Raw genomic sequence first — 20121 nt, 5'->3', positions numbered from 1 at the left:
TGTTGGTTCATTGACAGAATGACTGAATTGCATGTCAATTGGGCTTCTGCACCTGGCTACGCATTCATTGCGACACTTTACTACTGGTGTCCTAATCCAATTCATATTTCCGAAGCTACATTTTCGTTCAGTGTTGTGTTGACATCCAGTCCATGTTTCTGTTTTGATTTATATTTGTTCTCAATCTTAATATTCTCATTTCCAGGCAAGGGAAGGAGTGCGGATTCCTTAGCCGGCGAAGGTGAGATTGGAACAAACACAAAGTATAATATGGTTAACAACACAAAAACACACGCACATATTAAGCATTTGTCCGACCCATCCATGCGAGCCAATTATAATAGTCCCAACTGATTTGTTCAATATTTAGCATGTAGTCTTACATTAGCGAGTAGTATTCTGTCCTATTCAATAAGACAACAAACTCTCATTGCCCACCCACAGAAAACCGCGGAGAGTTCCTGGAGAAGCTGCAACGTGCACGAGGTGCAGTGCGGCAGGGAACGGTTTCGCAGCCAATCCTGTCGACGCCCAGTCTGTCGCGGATTGTCGTCGGCAACTGGGTGCTGCAGAGCCAAAAGGAACACCAGCTACATATCAACAACTCGGAAGGCCATCAGGTGACAATTCTGCAGGACGAACTGCCGGGATTCATCTTCGAAAGTAACCGCGGAACGAAGCACACCTTCACGGCGGAAACTACCCTCGGGCCGGACTTCGCCGCCGGTTGGATCAACACGAAGAAAAAGAAGATGCGCTCGAAGGCGGAAGCGCAGAAGTATCAGGTGAGTCGGGGTTTCGGGAAGCGGGCCTCGAGTTCCTGATTTAAGAAAAAACATTCTGGAAAGATCTGGCATAGTCCACTTACATAAATCAAGTGTTTTCTTCCTGATGTTTATGTTTGGCATGACATGTATTACTGATAATAAAATTGTCCTTTATGAAACCCGATTCCGGAGCCTTCTCAGGAGTCCGGATGGCACCCACCATGACCTAGAACCACTAACTAAAATTGATTGATATGACCACAGGCGATGATGTTTTCGAAAAAAATTAACAGATTTCAAACAAATTTCAAAACTTTGACAACATTATCTCAAAACGCCATATCGCGGTCCCCCAGGGAACAATTCCTGGACCAAGTGACTTATGAGTAATCATAAAATTAAAAATTCTTCGGAAAAGTATCAAAAATTTTTTTTACCGTTTTGAAAAATAAAATGTTACCATTTTACCGAATTTAAGGTTGTGTTAAGGGGAGATCAATAAAGCAGTCATTAACTTTTCGTCGGAAAGCCCAAGTTCGGAAGCAGTTTCTGGGTCCAAAACAGGGGCTCTGTTTTTAAAAATATATTTACTGTATTCTTCTTGCCAATCTGAACACAGAGAATACATTTTCATGAACAGAACTTTTAGTTCAAACGAAAAACTGCTTTTGAAATTCACAAAATCAATGACAACTCATTTCTTCTTGAAAGACATTAGAGAGGTTAGAGAGCCTAGGAGATTGGTATTTTGTAACATTTCAAGAATATGTCTCTGAAGGCGTTTGAAAAAAAGGTTATAGCCATTAGCTATAGGTTTGTAGTGACCGTGTCAAGACAGAATAAGACAGAATTTGTGCAGCGAAGTAAATCATTTACACCGTTTCTCTCGCAAGTAATTTTTCTTCCGAAACTGACAGCTCATATTACCTCATGTAACGGACGGTAGTAGTGTAGTTAGTAAAACATTCGGGTACCAACCGAAACCTGCCATTGCACAACCCAATGTATGTTTAGATATCCATTTAAACATTCTTCACATCAGACGCTTCCTCTATTTTTGACTATTCGAGTTGTCTTACTTTTTTACTTCTTAGGACTCTTTTGGCTTTTGTTTGAATCTCACAATGTGTCCATTCTTTGATGCTTTCGGAATTTTTTGACTACTTTGATTTTCATTTTTTTTTTACTTTTTATGGAATTTTATTTAAATTACGTTTTAAGAGTTTAAGAGATTCTTTATCGAATCTCTTGTTTGAATTGTTTTGACTCTTGTTTAATTTTTTTTGGATATCTTTGAGCAAAATTTTAAAATAGAATTAAAATTTTTAACATATTTTTTACTTATTTTTGACTGTGATAATAGTAGAATTAAACGAAAAGAATTCTTTTTACTCAGATTCAAAATTCTACTAAGACGCTCAACAATAAAAAATTTGATTCTTTTTGACCTTTTATTTACACATTTTTGACTTATTTTAGATTTTTTTGTCTCTTTTTTCGCCTTTTTTAATTCTTTCTGTTGCCTATTTTTTACTGTGTTTGTTTAAATTGATTTATTTACATATTTTGTTTAAATTAATCGTCTTTTGTCTCCGTCGCTTGGTTGTTTTACCTCTGTTGAGTCTCTTTACTTTTTAATTTTTTTTTTCAATATTTGTTCGATTCTTGTTGGTATCTCTTAACTTCTCTATCTCTGTCGACACTCACTTATTTTGAATCTATTTAAATCTATTTTTGACTTTTTTCGACGCTTTTTTTCTACTTACTTTTTCCCGAACTTACTTAGGGCCCCTTTGTCTCTCAGCCATCTATTATTGTAACGAAAATTCTCATAATGTAAGTAACAAAACCCTTTTTCTTCATATGAATATGTCTATCCTTTGTCAGTTCCCCCCTCCTGTTATCTCCCAGCCACTTATAGATCTGTCTTCTATTTAATAATCTATAAAGCGTGGCAAAGCCTTTTTTACATTTTTAAACCCCCCTTCAATGGTCACCCTGTTTACCCCTTTCAGAAATCCCCTCTCGTCGCCCAGCCACTTGTTTATTTGTTTACTAGCTGACCCGACAAACTTCGTATCGCCACAAATTAAACTGTGTTGTACATAAATAGTGAATCTCGGATAGTCTTTGTCACAATCTCGAGTTTTGCAAGTTTCTGAGGAGTTCATGGGTGGTTTAATATACAAATTTTCCTCACAGTAAAGTAGAAAACAGTTCCCCCATTGCTTAGCATGATAAAATAAAGCGGTAGCATTAAAATATTTACCATGATTATATAACATTTCGCCGAATATCATTTTGCGGAATACCACTTCTCGGTTGACCATAATATGGAATATAGAGTTTCGCGGAATACCATTTCGCGAAAAACCTTACGCGGCATGTACCATTTCACGGAAAATGTTTTCATGGAAAGTACCATTTCACAGGGGTTATCCTCTCCTTACTCGCTGTCGCTCGTTCGGACCCAACTGAAGAAAAGTAATAGAGATCAGTAGACCTAGGAAAATAAATAAACTTAAATAAAGGCGATCTCTGCGGGGGACTGCGTCCACTGAGGCCGTCGCTTCCAACGGCGGGTTGCCAGCAGCACTCGGGGCCTGCGGCCGTATCGCCCTAAATCATCTAGAGTTGTTATTGATAGTTTTTGCTGGTCTTGCTATTAACTAATGTTGTATGGATCTCAATACACCATAGAAAAAAAAAATTGTCTCCAAAAACCCCCACATGCCAAATTTGGTTCCATTTAATTGACTAGTTCTCGAGTTATGAGGAAATTTGTATTTCATTTGTATGGGAGCCCCCTCTCTTGAAGGAGGGAGGGGTCACAATTCCCCTAAAGAGGGGAGGGGTCTCAATCCATCATAGAAAAAATATCTCGTCTCCTAAAAAACCCACATACCGAATTTTGTTCCATTTGCTTGATTAGTTCTCGAGTTATGCAGAAATTTATATTTCATTTGTATGGGAGCCCCCCTTTTAGCGGGTGGAGAGGTCTCTAACCATCATAAGAACCTTCCCCGGCCCCAAAAACCCATACATGCCAATTTTTACGCCGATCGGCTCAGTAGTTTTTGATTCTATAAGGAACATACAGGCAGACAGACAGAAATCCATTTTTATAGGTAAAGATTTGTATGAGAGCCCCCCTTCTTAGCGGGGGGAGGAGTCTCTAACCATCATAAGAACTTTCCTCGGCCCCAAAAACCCCTACATGCAAATTTCCACGCCGATCGGTTCAGTAGTTTTCGATTCTATAAGGAACATAGGGACAGACAAAAATCCATTTTTATAGGCATAGATTGGTATGGGAGCCCCCCCTCTTAGTGGGGGGAGGGGTCTTTTGCCATCAAGAGGGGGGCTTCGTAGCCGCAAGGTTACCGAGTCTGCTTTGACAAGCGAGTTGTCGTGAGTTCGAATCTTAGTAGAATCAAGCCATTCGATGTCAAGTGACTTTAGCATGGATTTATTCTCAGGCCCCTCCATTTACCCTTCCTTCGTGCTGAATTCTATATTTACCCTCTGAAGCCTCTTGACGGTGCAAATGTCCCTCCTATAGTTAAGTGTCCTGGTCAGAGGTACGAATAAGTCCTCGCCAGGGACGGCTACTATATGGGATAGTGCTGGCAGCGAGAGGAATAAGTGGGTAAAGTAGATCAAGCTTTGAAGAAAGGGTAAAACTCCAATACACGCAAGCACGCAAAATTCAATAAGCATATCGCTCACTCAATAGCGATTATAGCAAAAAGAAATGCAGTGCAGGTCATACAACAAACACCTGGGCGATATTACAATAGATCAACTATACTGGTCGCAGTAATGAGTCCACACATGAAAAAAAGAGAACCTTCCCTGGCCCCAAAAACCCCTACATGCAAATTTTCACGCTGATCGGTTCAGTAGTTTTCGATTCTATAAGGAACATACGGACAGACTGACAGAAATCCATTTTTATAGGTATAGATTGTGCAACTGCCATCGTTCCAAATGTAAGAGAAACGCAGCCCTTTTTACTTTTTGTGCCTCCTCCTTTTGAACACGCTTTTTCTCAATCTCCTGCGCTGATTATTTTATGTCAAGAAACATGTGTGCCAAGTTTGATGAAAAACCGTTAACACGTTTCGGAGTTATTGCGGAACATACATTCATACTCGCGTTCCTCGCTACCCTCCCCCCCACCCCTTCCTGGATGGGGGAGCATCCATCTATCACTTAGTCAATTTTGCATCTGTTTGTTATCTGAAACAGGGGATAACGGAAGAGAAACAAATCCTTTTTTTAATTTTACCCTCCTTGGGGGCCCCGTCGCTCTACCCAAGTAGCACACATTAGGCCCATTTAGTTGAAGCAACCGAATTACGACTGAAATTGGTCATATTTCGGTAACCACAACAACTTTATAACAACCGTGCTAGTAGGGTAACCCCCCGCCTTCTTGTCTCCCAGCCACTTGCGCAAGTCTAAATGCAAGAGAAACGCAACCCCTTTTTCTTATCTGGACCTTCTCCCCCCTTGATAGGAACCACCTCCCTTTCGTCAACCCCCCAGTGCTGATTTCCTTGTGTTAAGGCAATTGTGTGCCCAGAGTTTGGTGGAGAACGGTCAAGGCGTTCTGGAGTTATGACGGAACATACAAACACTTTTATTTAAATTTTCTTTTGGCTCTTTTTCAATTTTTTAATTTGTTTCTTGATTTTCTTGACTCTTTTAATAGGACACCATACGAACCGTTGCTTTGCAAGAGATGGCGCTTTTCTAGTGGTAGTAAAATCAAAATGTCTCACTTATTTATGTTTACCTACCTGAAAAGCAATCACTAATCATATTGTATTTGTGGTACAGTTATTCTGTTATACTTAATTTTAATGATTTCTGCCTAATTTTGATAAAAAACAAACATTTCCTATGCCTCTCCATAGCATCTTACTACCAGTCACCCGAGAGCCCTACAAAGCTAAAGCCCTATAAAGATACATTTATAGGGCTTTATGAAAAGTATGTTTGCGACATTTCAATTCGAAAAAATTAAATTTCGCAACATGAACGCAATAAATAAAAACAATGTTTACCAACTATTTATTGGTTCAGGTGTCAAACGTTGTATTGCGATTAGCGATAAACACAAAAGAAACTGAGATGCATGAGAGAGTAACGGTGTTGATTTCAGATTTTATTGTCGCGCAAAATTCAGATGTTATGGAAATGCACACTATGCGCTACGAAGTATCGACATCTGTTGTATTCAACAGGGAAACATTGACTCTTTTTTGAGCAATTTTGACTCGATTTGACCATATTTTTATCTCTTTGTTGCCTTTGTTGATTTTAATTGCCTCATTTTCGGCTCTCGATTTATATCACCATTTCTTTCAAACTTTTTCCATTTTTTTTTAAATTTATCTTGATTTTTTCTGGTTCTTGTTTGATTTTCGCTTAGCTCTCATAATGTTTTTAACTGTTTTCATTCTATTTTGACTCTCTATCAACTTATTTTGAACTTTTTCAAACTCTCTGTCATTTTATGGCTCTTTCAGCTTTCATTTACATTTGTTTTTAATTCTTTTTTGTTTCTTTTTTCACACTTTTTTAGCTTTCTACTTATTTTTGGGTTCTGTTTTGACTTGTATTTGATTACTTTTTGTCTATATTACTTTAGGTCTATTTGAACTTTTTCTAATAATTTTTCTATTCTTATTTGACTCTTTTAACTTAATTTTGATTTCTTGACCCTTTTTTCTCCGTCTAAACATCATATATGACTTTCGCTTGGCAACCTATTAGAATTTCCTTTTATATAGCCTTTTGTTGTTTGTGTTATTTTTCTCTATTTCGATTCTGAATTGGCTTTTTTGTACTTTTGTTTAACTCTTTCGACATTGCTTACTCTTTTTCACTTATAAACTCTTTTTTGGGACTTTTTTTTACCAATTTTTAATTTTTTCTGCAATTTTTCGCCTCTTTGTCTTTTTTGATTCGGTTTTCGTTGCCTCTTTTGTTTCTTCTTCGATTTTAGCGACTCATGTTTGATTCCTGTTTAAATCTTCTTTTTCTTATTTAACTTTTTGTATTGTTCGGATTTGAGAAAAAAGTAGTAAATAGTAAGTAGTAGTAAATACACAGAAAATAAAAGCAAAATTGACATACAATGAACAGCGCAATGTTTAGGCGCATTGAAGTTTTAGACAAGTAAAATTTTAAAACAATACTGAAGCTTAAGTTAGAACAAATTGTGGTGGTAGAAAAAGTTTTTGTTTGACTTTTTTATTGCTGGCATTGCATTCTAATTGAATGTGATGTGGTGGGACGCACGAAATACGTCTAATTTTAACGACACCCTAAACATGTCTTTAGTGAAACATTCGGGACTACATTGTCTATCAAACGTTGTACTGATGCGGTCATTAAACAATGATTCCTACTTATATTCCGCCAATCGTTACGTATATCTACTAATACTTTTCCAATTTCTCACCCACGCCGCAGGTGAAGAATATCGCTCGGGACCTGTACAACCGGTACTTCAAGGCAGCGCAAGCCGTCCCACGGGGCGCTGTCGCCAAGCTGTGCACCATCGTGCGACAAATCGAGTGCGGCCTGGAGGAGCAGTGCGCTCCCCGGACGAGCTCCCTGCAGGTCCGTGCCCAGCTACAGCAAACGGGTGGCGGCAGCACGTGGCAGGAGAAATTGTACAACGCGCTGAACGATCTGGTTCAGCTGCTCAACGAAGACGGGGTGATCAGTGCCTACGAAATGCACAGCTCCGGGCTGGTGCAAGCACTGGTGGCAGTTTTGTCCAAAAATTACTGGGAGCTTGGCATGAACCGAAGCCGGGCTAATAAGTATCAAAAGCAGAGGATTTCCATCTTTAAAAAGTGTATGTATGGGGATTCGAAGAACGGTAAAAATACCGCTAGCATTCTGGTGCAAAAGTTGGTCTCCGTGCTGGAGAGTATTGAGAAGTTGCCGGTTTATATGTATGATTCGCCCGGTGGCAGCTACGGGCTTCAGATACTTACGAAACGGTTAAGTTTTCGGTTGGAACGAGCCGCCTGTGAGCAGACCCTGTTCGATCGAACTGGTCGAAATTTGAAGATGGAACCCCTGGCTACGGTTGGACAGTTGAACAAGTACCTGCTGAAGATGGTTGCCAAGCAGTGGTACGATATGGATCGTTCGTCGTTTCTGTTTTTGAAAAAGCTGAAGGATACGAAGGCGGGCGGTGTTCAGTTTAAACATCAGCACGATTTTGATGAGAATGGGATTGTTTACTATATTGGAACTAATGGAAAGTCTACCGAGTGGGTGAATCCTGCGCAGTATGGACTAGTGACTGTTACGAGCAGTGAAGGGAAGCAGCTTCCGTACGGAAAGTTGGAGGATATTTTGTCAAGGGACAGTGTCAGTGTGAATTGTCACACTAAGGATAATAAAAAGTCGTGGTTTGCGATTGATTTGGGAATGTATGTGATTCCCACGGCTTACACGTTGCGCCACGCTCGAGGTTATGGCCGATCTGCTTTGAGAAATTGGATGTTCCAGATGTCGAAGGATGGACTTAACTGGGTTACCATGTTGACGCACACTGACGACAAAAGTTTGGCGGAACCGGGAAGCACCTGCACGTGGCCCATCGAGTGCCCGGCAGAGGAACAGCAAGGCTATCGGCACGTTCGTATTCATCAGAACGGTCGGAATGCTTCCGGCCAAACGCACTATTTGAGTTTGAGCGGCTTCGAGTTATACGGAAAAGTTACGTCCGTATGTGAGGATATGGGTAAAGCAGCTGCCAAAGAAAACGAGGCGAAGTTGAGAAAGGAACGTCGGCAGATTCGGGCTCAACTGAAGTATATTACGCAGGGTGCTCGGGTGGTCCGTGGTGTCGACTGGCACTGGGACGATCAGGATGGAAGCCCTCCCGGGGAAGGTATGGTAACTGGGGAAATCCATAACGGCTGGATTGATGTCAAATGGGACCATGGTTTGCGCAATTCCTATCGTATGGGAGCGGAGGGAAAGTACGATTTGAAGTTGGCTAATGGAGACAATCTTAATGCATCGTATGAGTTGAATAATTCCGGTGCGGGACTGGTTCCAATCGGGGGTGGAGCGGCTGTTTCCTCAGCTAAGAAAGCGTACGATAAGTCATTGAATGTTCTAACTAGTCGCAAATCCAGCTCTACACCTAGTCTACCGGAAGCAACGGAGAACAAGTCGTCCGTAGCTTCGACGGAACAAGCCACCTCGGTGGATAATCTTGCCTGGAAGCAAGCAGTCGAAGTGATTGCGGAAAATGTTCTTTCGTGTGCTCGCTCTGATTTGGCCAATACCAGTGGGGGGAGCAGCAGTAACGATTTGTCCGCTCCGGGAACGAACAACAATAATCTTAACAACCAGGAAGTGTCTGTGATCGTTCACTCACTGGGTGAACGCGGAAACATACCGGATTTGTCACAAATCAATACCAGCACTTCCACGCTAGTCTCAGATCTCGCTACCATAACGGAAAATTTGACTCTTTCGGATAACATCAAGAATAATATAAGTGCTGCGGGTGGACCGCAGTTTGTCAGTAATTTTGGCACTCAGTTGGCAGCTTGTTCGTCCTCTTCCTCCACGGAAGAGAACAATAAAACTAATAATATTAATGAAACCAACAACAAGATCAATTTGAATAACAGCAGCAGCAGCAGCTCCGGTAAGACAGCTTACCTTCCCACTAAGCTGGACGTGTTGGATAAAATGCGCGAAGGCGTCGATATGCTTCGAAACAATACGAACAATCTGCTTTCGTCGGAACTGCTAACGCAGTCGAATTTACTATCGTCGGTGAAGATCGCTCTACCGACACCGCAGGTGGCCAATTTGCAACCACCCAATGCCGGGACGATTTTCGTTGCCAGTAGCAGCACCAGCAGCAGCACAACCGCTGACAAAACGGCTCAAGCTGGAGAAATCAAATTCAACAACACGATCAACAACAACGGTGCGTCCTCCCTCGGTGGAGTCACCAAGAAGGTGCTGAACGAAATGAAGCAAATGTCGATGGAAACCGCGGACGATCGGGACGTTGCCAACAATTTGCGCAACAATATCGTCCTGGTCGATGCCGCCGAGCCGGGAAGTTCGAAAGAAACCACACCCAACCCGGACTCGCCGTCGTCGGTCATGGCAGCCAACCCGATGAGCGTAAGCGTTCCGAATCTGACCAGTAACGAAAGCAGCGTACCGCCGGAATCGCAAACACCTCCGGGACTGCTGGAAACCTTCGCTGCCATCGCCCGCAGGCGAACGTCGGGAAGTTCCGGCTCTCACAACCCACAGCATCACCATCACCAGCATCATCAGCAGCCTCCGGCTGCTTCCGCCGGTAGCAGCGGCGCCTCGAACCAGAGTCAGCCAAACAACCAGTTGAGCAGTGTAGCTTCAAACATTCAAGCCAGCAGCGGCTTCTTCCCCCGAGGACCCAACTCGGTAACCAGTCTGGTGAAGCTAGCCTTATCCAGCAACTTCCACAGCGGACTGCTCAGCACAGCCCAGAGCTATCCCAGTTTGTCGAGCTCGTCAAACAATTCCAACCAATCCGTCGGTGGTGGGGCGGCAGCTGGAGCCATTGGGAACAATAATTCCAGCTCCGGTGCGGGTTCCAACACCGGCACGGGCACGCAAACCGGATCCGGCCCAACCGCCGTCCTTAATCCGGCTCTCACCATGAGCCTAACTTCGACCAGCAGCGATAGCGAGCAAGTTTCGCTAGAAGACTTCCTAGAACAGTGCCGTGCGCCGACTCTGCTCGGTGACCTAGAAGACGATGAAGACATGGAGGATGAGAATGACGACGATGAGAACGAAGACGAATACGAGGAGGTGGGCAACACCCTGCTGCAGGTTATGGTATCCCGCAATTTGCTTTCCTTCATGGATGAGGAAACGCTTGAGAATCGCTTGGCTGCAGCCGGCAAACGCAAATCCTGGGACGATGAGTTTGTACTGAAGAGACAATTTTCGGCTCTGATTCCGGCATTTGATCCACGCCCTGGACGAACCAATGTCAACCAAACTAGTGACTTAGACATACCGCCGCCCGGTGCATCGACCGACGGTGGCCACAGCAGTGGCCATTCCGAGCACGCTCCGCTTCCACAACCCTCACTGGCTTTACTGCTTCGCGGTCCGAACATAAACGGTGTAACCGATGTGGAAATACCTCTCACTCAACCGGACTGGACCATTTTCCGTGCCGTCCAGGAACTGATTCTTCAGACCAACATGACCAAACAGGACAAATTCCGTAAGATATGGCAGCCAACGTACACCATCGTGTACCGGGAGGCCGGTGCGGGCAGTTCTTCCTGTCGCGAAGATTTCAGCAGTGGTGAAGAAGGCCGCACAACACCGGTGATTTCGATGTTCTCCCAGCGAAGCGGTGGCTCAACTCTGTCCCCCAGTTCGCCGATTCCCGGTACACCTTCCAACACCACGGGCAGTCACTGCACCGTCGAGGACGTCCTACAGCTTCTGGGTCAGCTGAATGCCATCAATCAAACCCTCACGTCATCGCCATCCAACAACGACAAGAATCTCATTCCGGACGTCGAAAGTAGCAACCTGAATGCGGACATTTTCATGAGCAAGAAAATCACCAACAAACTGCAGCAGCAGATACAGGATCCGCTCGTGCTGGCCAGTGGCAGTCTGCCAAAGTGGTGCGAAAATTACAACCAAAGCTGTCCGTTCCTGTTTCCGTTCGAAACCCGTCAGCTGTACTTCAACTGTACGGCCTTCGGAGCATCCCGCAGCATCGTGTGGCTGCAATCGCAGCGTGATGTGAACCTAGAGAGACAGCGAGCTCCGGGTCTGAGCCCGAGGCACACCGATCAGCACGAGTTCCGCGTCGGACGACTGAAGCACGAACGGGTTAAGGTACCCCGTGGCGAGAACCTTCTCGAGTGGGCTCAACAGGTGGGTTTGAGTTACAATTTTTAATGAAAAGTTCCTTAATTTTCCCCCTTTTTTTCGGTTCGTAGGTCATGAAAGTTCACTGCAATCGGAAATCCGTACTGGAAGTGGAGTTCGTCGGCGAGGAAGGAACCGGACTGGGACCTACGCTGGAGTTCTACGCTTTGGTGGCGGCCGAGCTGCAGCGGAGCGACCTCGGAATGTGGCTGTGCGACGACGAACCGAAACTGATCGAAGACGAAATCGATCTGGGCGAGGGCAGCAAACCGATCGGGTACTACGTGAGGCGCTCCACTGGCCTCTTTCCGGCACCGCTTCCGCAGGAGTCGGAGATTTGTGATTTTGTAGCCAACTATTTCTGGTTCTTGGGGGTGTTTCTGGCGAAGGTACTGCAGGACGGTCGGCTGGTGGATCTTCCACTGTCGAACAGCTTCCTGCAGCTGTTGTGCCACAACAAATCGATTGTGCGAGATTCGCTGGCAGCAGGTTCTTGTAAAACCGCTCTGAATGACGATATAATGATTTCGTCGCTGATGTCCGAAGATAGCGATCGAGATTTGGTGGATTCCTATCAATCAAAGCTGGCTAACGATGGTTGCTGGTACGATGGAATCCTGTCGCAGGAAAATCTGCAGGAAATTGATCCGATCAGGTATGAATTCCTGAAAGAGCTACAGGAACTGGTGCAGCAGAAACAGAACATCGAACAGAATGACGATCTCAGCTCGGAGGAAAAGCTACTGCAGATCAGTGAGTTGAAGTTCAACACCAAAACGGGCAGTGTGGCCCTGGAGGATTTGGCACTTACCTTCACGTATCTGCCGAGCTCGAAAAACTACGGCTATCAGTCGGCGGATCTGATTCCGAACGGATCCAACATCGACGTCACGATTAACAACGTCGAAGAGTACTGCAATTTGACGATAAACTTCTGCCTACAGGAGGGCATTTCCAAGCAGCTGGCCGCATTCCATCGGGGCTTCTGTGAAGTGTTTCCACTGAACAAACTGGCCGCCTTCACGCCGGAGGAAATCCGCAAAATGCTCTGCGGCGAACAGAACCCCGAATGGACCCGGGAAGACATCATAACCTACACGGAACCGAAGCTGGGATACACCAAGGAAAGGTAGGTGTTATTTAGTGTTAAGTGCCCCGCGAGATGTAGTCACAAACTTTTCCGCTTTTCTTTCAGCCCCGGTTTCCTGCGTTTCGTCAATGTCCTAATGGGCATGAATGCAAGCGAGCGGAAAGCATTTTTGCAATTCACAACCGGCTGCAGCAGTTTACCGCCCGGTGGTTTGGCCAATCTGCACCCGCGGCTTACCGTGGTCCGTAAGGTAGACGCCGGCGAAGGTTCCTATCCGTCGGTCAATACCTGTGTGCACTACCTGAAGTTGCCGGACTATCCAAATGAGGAAATTTTGCGCGAACGACTGCTGACAGCTACGAAGGAAAAAGGATTCCATCTGAATTAGATTGCAGTTTTCGTACGACGGGGCGCGCACCGCCAAAAGAGCTGTTTGTTTTTAGAAACCAAACTAGAACTTACTTAAATAATGAAATCCCTCTTTCTTGAAACTCTAGATATGCTGAATTGATATCCCTTACACTCTGTACTGTAAAAGAAAGAAATATTAGTGAAAATCAAACAAAAATATAAATATATATATTTTTAGGTAATGAGCTCTACCTTGAGAGAAAAAACAAAATTATCAAATCTAAACAAAATTCAAGGATACAATAAATATAACAAAAAAGAAAAATGACATGTTGACGATTACTTAAAGTTATCGATTTGTTGTGGGTTTAAGTTATAAAACACAAAAAAAAAACAATAATTGCAATTCCTTTTAAAGAAGCTTACACAATAAGGTATATTAAAGATGACAAGATCGTAACAAAAAGAGTAACTTGATAGACGAATGGACAACAGTGTTTAGTTATCGGATAGCTCCCCTATGCTACGTTTGCTGTGAGTAACAATTATACATCCAAGCTCTAGTGTTAGTTTGCGAACTGGATTAAGGAACACAGTTTTAAGTAGAAGTCATTTATTATTCGTATCAGTTTTTATGTAAATATTAATCCGCGTACATACCTATTCCTATACACTTACAACACACAAAAACGCAGCTGTGAGAAAAGGTGGAGAACGACACATAAGGCGAACCTGAACTTGAACTTGTAGACCAAGTCGAAAATTCAAATTGATTATCGAAAAACCAACGGACTGGGTGACTGTCATAGAGTTTATCCTGTGTTTTTTGGCTCAAACTTCTCACGTTCACAAGAATGGCATTATTTTTAGGCAAATTTTCGCTACTCACCAATGAAGAAAGATTGATGAATATATAAAGTAACACATTTAATACAGATATAATTGTCACAGTAATAAATAGAACTGTATCACACAGACACAGCTTCGAAGAAACACACACACACACACACAAACTCACTCACACACACATTCACGTACACACATACACGCGCGCGTCTTATTATTGAAAACGAAGTATCAAATTTTCGAACGAATATTCCTAATTGTGCCGTCAAGATCAAATGAACCACAAGCGCTCAATGGAATCGGAGTTTGTTTGAAAATGCAGTATGTAGTTCTCAATAATCAGGTTAAAAGAAAAAAATAAAATTAAAAAAACAGTACTTTGACTCTGACAGATTCTGCTGCCTAATCATTGCTATTGAACAACAACAAAAAAAAATCAGTAAATCCTGAAATATATGAACTCTCAAATGAGTAATATTCAAATGTTCATTGGTGAGGTCTATTTCATTCTGATTCGAAAAATCCTTCAGAATACTTTTTTCCCTTTATTCATTGCGAAAAAAAAATTGGTTTAAAGCTTTACTTCCAGATCCGTTTTGCCACCGTTAAACATTTGTAATGTTTGCTCTTACGTCGCGCAACATTACCGTGTGCAACAACTGTCGCGTAGCAGGCTATGAAAGGCAAAAAGCGAATTCGACGAACTGCCAGCGATATTAATTTGAGAGCTTTTATATCGAGAACCACAACTGTTTGCTTCTGGCGCTAGTGAAGACGGTTCAATATCACCAGCGTCAGAAACCTGTCGTAGTGTCGTGTCGTCTCGTGAGTTCAAAACCATCGTCATTGACCAACCCAACACCAACCAACGATCCCACACCTGACTCGGGAAGGATTTTAGCTCGTAGCCATTCTCGTAAGGAACACCGGAAGAAGTAAATGTAAGTACAAAGATACTCAACGGGATATAAATAGGTTTTCGCGCTTTATATTGAGTATGCGCTATTTTGGCAGCTTCTGATAATCAATTATAGCTTGATCAAATCGTAGGCTAGCATTATTATCACGTGCCAAATTACACGTTACGTTTAGAATGTTCCATCAATCTCCAATAGTTGACGTTTGTTTCAAAAACAAATTTTGTTCAACGTTCAACCGTAGGAATTGTTGGAATTAACATTGCATTATGTGGCAGCCCATCAAATTGCCTGTTTCACCCACCCACCCACTGCTGTAATTATTGTTACCATCCCTACGCGTGTGGGAGTCTAGAAATTTTTTTTGACTGTGCACAAATAAATGACAGCGATTAAAGAATCGAATTACATAAAATCATTGGCGGAACTAGCGCTCATTTCTAGGGGGGGCTATAGCCCCCGGAATTTTTTTCAACCGTTTTATTTCGTCGGCATATTAAAATTTAATGCAAATTAATGCCTGGAATCTTATAACAGTCATGCAAATAAACGTTACTCTGAAGTTTTTCGTACCTATAGTTATCTAACTATTGGTTTTTCAAAAATTAAAAAACTTAGTCAACTTTTCTAGGGGGGGCTAAATCTTTTCTAGGGAGGGCTTAGCCCCCCCTAGCCCCCCCCTAGTTCCGCCAATGCATAAAATTGATTTTAATGAAGATTAATGTAACCATTACCTCATTGATTAAAACACAAAATTAGTCTAATATGTTTTTTAATCAATTTAAAGAAAAGAAAAACAATGAAAAAATGAAAAACAATGAAACAGAAAAATCATACAACTGGAAGTAAATAATTAAAAACAGTTCTGGCAAACAGCTGCAGCGCATGTAAGGCACCCCGTGTGAAACCAGGAAATGCATTGCAAACCAATTTGCCAACCAATGCCTGAATCTGAATCGGAGAATTGACTACCGCATTTTTCACAAAGACTATCAGATGGGATGTCTACTTTGCTGTGCTTTTGCTTGGGTTTCAAAGATTGTTGTTTGCGTTCTTTCTTAATCGATTTTATCTCTTTCGATGCTCTCGCCTTTTTTAACGTATCAGCATATTCTTCAGTTGTAATGTCAGCTGCTTTCTCTGCTTGGAGTTTTTTTGTAACCCTTGGGGTAACCATCTTGGGTAACGGCAATATGGCTGATGGAGATACGTTAAACAATGGTACACTCCTCGTCTTCCTCGCTCACTTGAACTGCTTTATCGTTAAAAAAAACCGTTTGATGGAACTGGGGCATCTTGATGTTCCGATTGCAAACTCTCTTCCACGCAAGCAGCAGGTTGGTTAGTGTGTGGCCTCACCAGGTAGCGCAGGGAGTATATCAATCACACATCTTACCTGGTTGACGGTCCAGCAGGAAAAAGAGGTCGATTCTATGAAGGAATTTCCTAGCATGCTTTAATCCGTAGGATTATCAACGCATGCTGTGATCCGCGGATTGTCGTGTCGGAGTTGCTGTTAACCGATAACCGCGTGTATACAGTATGCACCCGTTTGTTGACGCATATATTGTTCGCAGGTATTTTCCACCTGCCACACATCCCCCTTCCACTCCATTAAAAAGTGAAGTTGTTATAGAGTTATAGTTGTTATCATTTTACTAGCCGTTTTCACTGTTATTTCACACTCAAATAATTCAGAATGGGATAATTCACTTCTATTTTATCTGCTTTATAAACAACATATTGTGAGTAACATAATTTATGCTTCGTATTAAAATGTATAGTATACACACTATTAGGAAACGAAATGTGCTTGCCGCCAATATCCCAGCGCGTGCGAAATAACATGGCAAACTTCGGGACATTCACACGCTGTCATTCATTGTCTAGGGACTCGGTTGGTGTGGCCGTCAAACTCACACATTTCCCATGCATCATTCATCGGTAGCAAACTTTTGATTCTGGTACCCACTATGGAAAACTCTGCTTACCCGAGAATGATCTAAGAGACACTCACTTCACTTCCACATGTGAAAGAGATAGCACGATATCATGCTCTTGTTCACTGCAGCTCGATACGAAGACGTCAATAGGGTGAAAATCATTGATTAGGACGTCACACAGCCATACGGAAAACGCTTTATCTAAGTTCCCAATGTTGCGTTCAAAGTCTTGTACATTTCTGCTATTTCGTCATAACAAAGTGCGAGCATATTCATTGATTCGTAGGATGAAGTCCTAATCCTAATCCTAATGCGGATTGAATTTCACTAGCTGTTTCAATCGTTTTCCGAGTTAACTTTACAGTTAAAATCTAAATTAGTTGCAACTGAATTTTTATAACATGCATCAGAATAAGAAAAAAATCACCACTAGGACCTCTTTTTTCTTGATGTCCTTACTTGCACTCGATCATTGCTTTTTTTTTATGCTAATATTAGATTCGTCCCATATTTCACCTCTCTCCAGTTAGGTTGTCGGGAATATGTATAGCATCGCAAACTAATTTATGTGCCAACCGATTACAAGGTCAAGTCCAGTGAGATTCCAATAATTTTTAAGAAATTTGTTGGTCAGCTTTCGAAAATTGAACGTAATGCATCTATACAAACGAGGATCACGTGGTCATTTATTCAGGGTTCATTAATTAATACCAACTCGCACATGAATCTAACGGGCTAGTCAAAAATCATACTGTTCATAATTTGGCGAATAAATATTGGCTTTACACAGAACATGCACATTTTACTGTGCCTTTTCTTCAAACAAGGCTCCACAAAGTCTAGCACTCAGTCAAGGTGAGTTTTAAGTACACATCTGTGGTTCAATAACTTATGGTTTAGCCAAGTATTGTGTGCAGACCATCCAATTCGGCATTGCTAAGTTTTGCCACTACAGCTACAGGCTAGCTTTTAATTTTGCAATCACTTTTCAGAATCGTAAACTAGAATCTTTTTCTAGTTGCCTGTATTGTGTTGTCCGGCTAACCAACGGTATCCGGCGATTCCAATGCTGATCATGCACATATCCAAATATCAAACCAATCAATACAAGCTACATACAATCACTATTCACTACATACCAATAACTTTATCGGACTCTCTTGTATTTAGATTATCCGCGGCGTTTCGTCTTCGACTCATCAATATGCGACAGTTCTACTTGGACCGTCCATAGACACAATGTCTATGTAACACTGCTTGTGTACCAAGTAAATGAACGATTTCCTTGAAGCAATTTCGTTCTGATGAGATCCAACAAGATCGAAACATGGATTCGGCTCTCTCTTGTATTTGGTTTTGCAACTGACAACAATTCAATTATTTTACCGCGACTGCGGCCAATTTGATCAACATTGTTGACAATTTTCTTCACATTTCATAATAGCTTTCCGATCCTGCAATGAACGTCTCGTCCATCACTTTTCCTGTTTCCTATAAACAGTACTTTGATGAACGTCTCGTTATATGAAGACTTTTCTATTTTTACTATCAATTGGTGACTCGAGTGTCTCGCCCCATCGAGCTATTGGTAACCAAAACTGCTAGCCAATACTACTCCAATGGGCGTCTCACTCGGCCACAGCCGGAACCAACGGTTCACGAATTGACGTCTCGTAACACCGGACTATGTTCAAATATCGGCAATACTGCGGTGTACGTCTCATCAAATCTCATTGCAGTAAGCACGTTAACTGCAATTGCACAGAATCAGTGCAACGTGTCGATACCGTTTTTTCACAAACACAGCAGGCGTTGCGTGAATAACGCAATTAACCTCAGCGAAAGAAATTTAATTTGAAGAAATTAAAATGTGTTTGATAAGACTCCCTGCATATTTTTATTTGTTTTCTTCATATGCATCTTGAAACAAGATGCACATAAACCCAACAGGATCGCCATTGTGTGGCCTCACCAGGTAGCGCAGGGAGTATATCAATCACACATCTTACCTGGTTGACGGTCCAGCAGGAAAAAGAGGTCGATTCTATGAAGGAATTTCCTAGCATGCTTTAATCCGTAGGATTATCAACGCATGCTGTGATCCGCGGATTGTCGTGTCGGAGTTGCTGTTAACCGATAACCGCGTGTATACAGTATGCACCCGTTTGTTGACGCATATATTGTTCGCAGGTATTTTCCACCTGCCACACAGTTAGTCACTGTAGACGGTGCAAATTTATCTTTGTCAAAGATACTTCGATTGCAAAGTTTGACCGACATTTGTTCTTCATATAAAGTGTTTCTCAGTTTTTCTGACTTTGAATTATTTCTTCAATACCTTTAGCGAAAGGCTATATTTATTTATAGTCTTTTCGGCGTTTTGTATTGCTTTTTTTGCCATTTTTGTTGCTGTTTGTAACGTTTTTGGCGTCTTTTGACCGCATTTTTGTCATCTTTCGACTTTTCGCTTACTGGTCTTCACTGCTTCGCGATATCTTTTCGCAGGCATTCTACTGTCTATTCGTCGATTATTTGCTGTCGTTTCATCGTTCTTTCATCGTCTTTTCGTCACCTTGCATTGTCTGTTCGTCATATTATCGTTGCTTTTTCGGAACCATTTCGTCGTCTGTTTGTAATCTCTTTACTGCTTTTTCTCCGTATTCGTTATCTCATTGTCACTTCTCTGTTATATTTTTATAGTCTTTTCAAGGTCTTTTTGCCATCTTTCCATCGTATTTTCGTTTTATGACATTTTGCCGCCTTTTCTTTGTTTTCATTGTCATCTTTTTATCACCTTTCGTCCTGTTTGTTACCAATACAATAAAATTGTTGTCTTTTTCTTGTCTTTTCGTTGTTCTTTCGTCATCTTTTTGACGACGTATTTTCGTCATCCTTTCGTAATCTTTTTTGCATGTTTTATCGCCTGTTTTCAAATCAACAGTTTAAATGTCTCTTTCCTATTTTTTGTCTTATTTTTTTGTTTATAATTTTTTCGTCGTCTTTTTATCGTATTTTTGCCATCTTTCTATCACAGTTCCATTGACTTCTAGTCACATATTCGTCAACATTCCTCTGTCTTTCGCCGTCTCTTCGTTGTCTTTTCTATTTATTTTAGTCATCTTTTCATCGCTTTCTGAAGGATTAAATGTCCAAGAGTTTTTATTTGTCGCGTAAAAAGAGAATGTTGAACATTATTGCATACTATAAATATCTGCCGTCAAAGTGAAAAATGCTAGTTCTTATTGACAGCG

General features: G+C 42.0%; 1 protein-coding gene across 2 annotated transcripts in view; it reads left to right on the top strand.

Moving 5' to 3' along the window:
- The window catches only part of LOC128744441 (E3 ubiquitin-protein ligase Ufd4), a 58438-nt gene extending 43969 nt beyond the window's left edge, over positions 1-14469 (top strand). Inside the window, exons 7-11 of one of the 2 annotated variants that reach the window (XM_053841460.1) lie at positions 206-241; positions 445-785; positions 7254-11729; positions 11795-12852; positions 12919-14469. In XM_053841460.1, the coding sequence (XP_053697435.1) occupies positions 206-241; positions 445-785; positions 7254-11729; positions 11795-12852; positions 12919-13201 (6194 nt within the window). In that variant the 3' untranslated portion in view covers positions 13202-14469. The remainder of the gene's footprint in view (positions 1-205; positions 242-444; positions 786-7253; positions 11730-11794; positions 12853-12918) is intronic. The other variant, XM_053841461.1, reaches the window with a different exon arrangement.
- The last annotated feature ends 5652 nt before the right edge of the window (positions 14470-20121 follow it).

This window comes from Sabethes cyaneus, chromosome 3, assembly GCF_943734655.1.
Source record: "Sabethes cyaneus chromosome 3, idSabCyanKW18_F2, whole genome shotgun sequence".
NCBI classification, from domain to species: domain Eukaryota; kingdom Metazoa; phylum Arthropoda; class Insecta; order Diptera; family Culicidae; genus Sabethes; species Sabethes cyaneus.
The sequence above is the reverse complement of the archived record's forward strand: the minus strand, read 5'-3'. Positions and strand labels throughout refer to the sequence as shown.